The 6,407-nt window shown below is 40.1% G+C and overlaps 1 protein-coding gene and 1 long non-coding RNA gene across 3 annotated transcripts in view; one reads left to right on the top strand and one right to left on the bottom strand.

Moving 5' to 3' along the window:
• The window catches only part of LOC149118283 (uncharacterized), a 1,398-nt gene extending 1,116 nt beyond the window's left edge, over positions 1 to 282 (top strand). Inside the window, exon 2 of the long non-coding RNA XR_016208289.1 lies at positions 164 to 282. This is a non-coding gene — a long non-coding RNA (uncharacterized LOC149118283). The remainder of the gene's footprint in view (positions 1 to 163) is intronic.
• Positions 1 to 1,313, bottom strand: part of LOC110045651 (fibroblast growth factor receptor 1-like) — a 15,740-nt gene extending 14,427 nt beyond the window's left edge. The window contains exons 1-3 of one of the 2 annotated variants that reach the window (XM_020751247.2): positions 1,004 to 1,313; positions 402 to 683; positions 114 to 194 (exon numbers count right to left, since the gene is read on the bottom strand). In XM_020751247.2, the coding sequence (XP_020606906.2) occupies positions 114 to 194; positions 402 to 471 (151 nt within the window). In that variant the 5' untranslated portion in view covers positions 472 to 683; positions 1,004 to 1,313. Of the gene's footprint in view, positions 1 to 113; positions 195 to 401 lie in introns of both variants that reach the window. The other variant, XM_089293254.1, reaches the window with a different exon arrangement.
• Positions 1,314 to 6,407: the final 5,094 nt, after the last annotated feature.

Genomic DNA, 6,407 nt, shown 5'->3' on the forward strand with positions numbered 1-6,407 from the left:
ATGTATACGTAATGATTTTACCCAGCTGTACTTCTCAAGCCAGCTAATTATCGCTGCAGTGTACGTTTTCCTCTCAGTTGTATTAAAAGCATCATCAAACATACGCAACTTACAATTTTGAAATTGGGCATCCCTGACGCACCTCCTATGCTCTTCGTTGCAGCTACTTGAATGGCCTGGTGCCGCCGCCGTTGCTGTTTAGAGATGTAAAGAACTGCTTTGTCACAATGATCAGTTTAGCGTCAAAATTACAATAAACTTACAACTGCTCTTTATAACAAAGTACTGTAGGTGTGATCAATAGAGGCGTACATAGTTAGAAAGGTTGTCCTGGGATATTTAAGAAAGAGCGTAGATGAACAAAGCTCGACTAAAAAATGACCACAAGGAGCAACTTGTACCTTGTAATCGGCATCCGACGAGCAAAGTCATGTGAAGCCAGACAAGATGTACGACACGTTTGATGGCCATTCCAGTTTTTCTTCCCGTGCCTTGTTAATTTCTATTTAACCAAGCCATTCCTTTGCCATTCTGAAAAGACCATGGCGACAAATCTGGCGACTGAGCTTCTAAAACCAACAGCAAAGATTTAGCCAGATCCGTTCTCTCCTGTGTGAGCTCGGTGCCTTGTAAGTGAACTGAGTCACCGTGTCACGTAAGTACTTGTCAATATCGGCGGAGATCTAATGGTCGAAATGTCGTGTTAAGATCCCTACGCAGATAACAAACTGTAACTAACCCAAACCGCGATCCGGTGAAACTCGACTCGAAAAGTTACATGAAATTCAGGTATACTAGAAAACCATTCTAATATTGCCAACACCTGACAAAGCCAAATTTTGCAAAGGGGCTTTGTTCCAAGTTTTATTGCATGTCCTTCATTGGACGTTTCTAGCCGCAGGCGAAAGCGTGAATGACGTTTAAACTCTCATGAAAGGAACCGCTTAAGAGGGAATTCTTTCGCGGTGAGCCTAGCGGATTTTATAGTCCATAATGAACTAACCTTTTTCCGTGTATTTTTTGCACGCAGGCGTCTGAATTCTCACGGTTGGAAATAAAAGGCGAACGGAATGAAATTCAAAGTTAATTGTTGATAACAACGCTGTGTGCCGTTTAACTTCACGGGGCAAATATTGCTAATGGGCAATTAGCGAGGCTTGAATTTTGTCTCTTTTGACGTTGTTCTACGAAAGCCGTCAGTGTTTAAGCTACTGTAAAATTAAAGATTATGCCAACCAAAGAAACAGAAAGAAAATTCGAGTCCATAGACAGGTGTAACACTGACGCACCATTTGGTCAATAGTCAATTACCGCGTCCAGGCGTGCGTAAATGGAACTCGTTATTGCTTAAAATCGATTGAAGTGCTTTGAGAAGTGCGCTTTTGATTTGTTTTAGCTCATTGTGCTCGATGAAGAAATTGTTTTGTAGTGCTCCAGCGCTAATACTTGTAGGGCACGACGATACGTTTCTTTCAAAGGTGCGAAAAAATACCACTGCCTTCTTTATTGTAGCTATTGGCACCGTACATATGGTTAAAATATTTATATAAAAAAACAAAATAATAAATATAATATCTGTTTTCAGTTTCATTTGTAGACTCTGAAGCGGGGGTTTCTTTCCTGCAATGTTGAATCTGCTGTTTGGTTAAGGAATTAAATTGTCTCTAGATTAGGATCTAGCAAGGTTAGGAAATATAGACAAACGGATAGACAAGATAAGTTTGTATTTAAATTTTGCTACCTTTGTCATCTTTGTTATGGCAACATAATCGCGGGAGAACTGAATACATATCGTTTATTTTGGTTTGTTTTGTCCGGCTTTATAAAAACAGTTTTCCTCACATTTTTATATTTTAGAAGGCAACCCTATGTGTACTGCAATTGTAGTTTTAGCTAAACTCAGTCGAAGATAATAGCCCTAAACGTCCCGTGAAAATAACCACTGCTCAGAGGTTCAGTAGAACTTCTTTACGGCTACCATTTAGTTTTAAATTAGGGATCGTTTTTAATTGATGATGAAAAAATAAATCCTGGGCATGTTTAGTCTTCAGACACAGCTATTACATTTTATAGTTTTAATAGATATTTGTTTTCCTCGCCGTCTTATCCTTTTTGGGCATATTTTAAAGTGTTTATTCATTTCAGGTTTAGCTTTAGTTAATAATTTATCTCGTTGATTTGATGTAAAGCCCTTGTGAATACATGTATAATATTAGCACCATGTAAAAATTATATATATCCACTATTCTTAATATTACAGCAGCGTTTTTCTTGAAAGCAATTCAACTAGTAACACTGAAACATCTACGTGGACCAAAGGTGGATTTAGCCCCGCTTTCGATCAAGTTACGTACGCACACGGCTATTGTTTTAACTGTTTTCTGACGTCTGTCCAAGGCGAATCATGTACAAGGAACGTGACTTGCTTTGTGATCGACTAATCGAGAAGCTTGGACCGTTTAATAAGATTAATATAACTTTTGATTTCCTGTCTGCGTTGTTGTGATCGTTTTCCTCACGAGTGCAAGAACACTTGTGTTTACTTCTACAAGATGGCTCAAAGTTTGTCTTAAATTATCTAAAAATAGCAGCTACAGTACCCTAATCGTCTTCTTGAAAATCTACACCACAAAAGAAAAGAAGCTTCAAAGCCATTTAATGCGGCATAAACACTTGAGACAGGTCAGGGGCCACCAGTTGGCGAGGCTGAAAGCATGAAAAGAAGCTCATAATTATTAGTTCTGGGTCCTTTAAAGCATCCATCGTTCGCTTGTCTAGTCCCTTGATGTTTGGGAATCAAAGTTGACCATTTGCGCATCCCTTACACTTTGCATCAACGACTGACTCTCATTTGCTGGTCATGCTCTGTGACACGAAGCGTGGACTGTACACGTAGAGAAAGATGGCCTGAGGCAGCGTGGCCTCCTGTTGGGGAGAGGTTGGGGGGGGGGGGGGGAGTTTGCGTGGCGAGCGTCTGCGTAGGAGGCTACAATCCCAGACGAAAAAATGTTAGGACAACAAGCGCAAGCAAGTTGTTCCCCTCCAATTTTCCCCTTTCATTTGAAAATAAAAAAGCCGCCACATTTTCCAACATTGATTAGCGGGGGGGGGGGGGGGGGGGGGGGGAATGGGAGATACGTCATCCAGCTTACAGTAAGTGTTCCAACTACTTTTGTCTGGGACTGTAAGGGCTATTAAGGTGATTCCTCAGAATTGTATTTCGCATCCCTACTTCGCACGATTTTCGCGTCATTAGCGCGCGTTCACAAGCGCGTGCATACACACAGCATATACAAAATGGTGGCTTTTGCTAAGCGGCAGACAAATCATCGTTTTTTCTCGGAAACGAGTACCGAGACCCAACGATTTTTTTATTTAGTTCGAATTCAGCGATCACCTTCTTTCTATACAGTGAATATAGACCAATTTCTATTGCAGAGTAAAAAACTATCACTAAAAATGAGAGCGTAGCTAGTGTTCGAAAACGGATAATATGTACTCTCAAGAACGCTGCGAGCCTGGAACTTACTGAACGCCTGTCGGCTAAATATGGGTGCCTTTATCATGAAACGTACATCAAAATGCTCCTTAACATTGATGCAGTATATCCATTGATATTTTTTGCAGTTAACGTTTTCCCTTTTTTTTCTGCTCTCACAAAGCGTAAAGTCAGCGATTCAAATATAAACGTCTCTGAAAGCAAATAATTTAAGGAATTATGGGGTTTATTGAAGGTCCTCCTGCTCCTAAACGATTACCGGGACCCCCTTTTCTCTTTCAAAGTTTAAGTTCTCTTTAAGTAAGTAGCCAATAGGTAAAGTTTGAAAGAAAATCTATTGTCAGTTCTATTTCGATGTAATTACTTTAAAATGAGCAAGCATTTGAATAAAGGTATCGGGGTGGAGTTAGGGATCAAATAATTATGGCGCAACGGAACTGAACTAGAAGAAAACGACAGTGAACAACTGTATGGAGCCGGGTTTCTTCAAAGTATTTTAAATATCGCCGATTTTGTATTCCCTATTTATCTTCATTTTCCATTGTTAAAGAAATATTTAATAACAGGCCTACCCGTACCCACACTCAAGCTCGTCACCGCTAGACCATGGAATGTTTTTTTTGCGGTAGCCTCAAACCCCTCGATTTTGTGTCTTCTCTTGATCAAAACCAATGACAACAATAACATAACTATGAACGTATATACAGGTTTTCAATAGGTACTTCACTCGAAGTTAGTTTTCAGTGAGACTGGAGACTAAATGATGAGCTAGTTTTTCGAGTTAGCATCCAAACTTTTCTTGTTTGTTTGCAGGACAGGAAAAAGAAATAAAAAAGAATTTGCAGTTTCAATTTGTTTTAGGAAAGCTATTTTTTTATTGTTTTTTTAGAAACGCAAATACGCTACGTTCTTTGAAATAGATTGGAAATTCTTTTCCAAGATCCGTTGCCATGAAGGAAATCGTCTGTTTTCCTACAGAGTGTTTTCATTTGACGTCACGGCAGCCATGTTGGTCCTCAAACAATGAAATGGCGGTAATGTTGAACTTTTCGTATGTAAACGCTTTCTTTGGTTCCAAAAAAATTGCATGGCTGCTGGCGACGTGAGTGAAAATGATCTATATTTGTCCTTGGGCGTGGTTTGTATAGATTTTGTGAAGCTGGCGGCATGTTGGAAAATGTTGTTTAATAAATCAGGCAATTGCCTTTTGTGGCATGGATGGAATACACCAATGTTTCAAAACATCTGGCAGATGCTCTTGACCTTTGAGATATTCTAAAGAAACGTCCGTCTAAGGTGATACTCACACCACTTGATGCTTGAGTTCGGGCGCACCCAAAACTCATGGATACTTAAATTACTTTCAAATTTACACCTTTTCTTTGGTAACAGCTGTTTGGGGAAACAATCTCCGCTCCCAATCGTTATTGGGCTTATTCAGTGTATCAAAGAAAAAAGAAAATGTGCGGTTGTTTCCGCCTTGTACCCACGTTGTTGGTTCACAACGTTACTTGAAGAGCTTTCCTCCAGTTTTCTTCCATCTCCCAAAAAGCCATCCCTCTATCTTTAAATTTTATTTTGTAATCTTGTATGACCGAATTTAATCTGCGAGACAGACAGAGATTCCCTTCTCTTTTTCTGCCCGCTGACTCTTTCTCGCTTGAGCTGACACAGTAACGGTTACTCCCCTTTTCAAACTCATCAATAATTCATCAAGTTAAAACAGAGAAAATCACAACCGTGAAGGAGGTTTGGATACCTGGTCTTAGTTAGCAAAGACTTTGACGATTTTACTTACTCCTTAGGGACCGTTCATTTTTTATGAGGGAGAGGGGGCTGGTGGGATTTGGGAAGCACCATTTAAAAATCGCATGACCCCCCCTCAGCTTACCAATTTTTTCACATGCCCCCCCCCCTTATAGCGGTCATTTTTTGGGATGACCCCCCCCCCAAAAAAAAAATTGAACAAAAAATATTTAGATTTCAACTTTTTTAATATTTCTCTATTGTTCCCCTACTTCACGTTATTGTGCTCACCATGAAGACAATATTTACAATCCCAATACTACAGAGAGCTGTTGTTTAAAAACAAATCAAAAGAAAGAGAAGTCAATTTCGGATCTCCTAGTTATGGCTCGCCCTGAGCGTGTGGCATTTGGCCTCTCATTGGCATCTTCCTCATCTGAATTGATGAATGCAAGAATGACGTCACTTGAGTCATCTTCTCCCCCAGAGTCAATGGCATCACTGTCATACTCATCGTTGTCACTTTCATCCGTTTCACTGCTGTCAGCACTTGCCCTGTTGTCATTTTGTGTCAATGTCCTGGCATTTCTCAGTGTTGGTTGGCCAGCTCTGAGAGGACTCTTCTGCTGCAAGCATGAATGTCTTACAATTGCCTTTACTTTCTCACTCTTGCTGCTTTTCCAATGCGCAAAATTCCAAAATGCGCAATAATGGCGAAAGCGACGCGTCGTTTAAGAAAAGGTTTACAGTTGAACGATCCAGGCAGTTTGACATCTTACAAGCAAAAGAAGCAATCTTTCTAAGTGCGGATGGCTGTTCAGAAAGGGCGAGTGAGTTTTCCATACCAGGGTACCAGTTGAAGCCCAGTGATGGAAGAAAACTGAACTTCTCCATCAAAGAGCACAGAGTAATGGTGGAAAAGTTGAATGTCATATTGAAAGATGTAAAGGAACACGATTCCACACTCTTTCAGTCCAATGGGCTTGCTTTAAAGCAGGGCGAAGAATTTGCCCACAGTTTTAATGTAAAATAGATCAAATGTATAGAAGCTAAGTTGACGGAGGTCATGCAGGACATGGAAGCACTAGAAAATAAGAAGAGCAATTATAACAGCATATTCAAGGGCATACTCAAACAGCACATCAACAAAAGGAGAAGGAAA

Source organism: Orbicella faveolata, unplaced genomic scaffold (assembly GCF_042242905.1).
Source record: "Orbicella faveolata isolate gen_17 unplaced genomic scaffold, um_ofav_v1 contig_1, whole genome shotgun sequence".
Lineage (NCBI taxonomy): Eukaryota > Metazoa > Cnidaria > Anthozoa > Scleractinia > Merulinidae > Orbicella > Orbicella faveolata.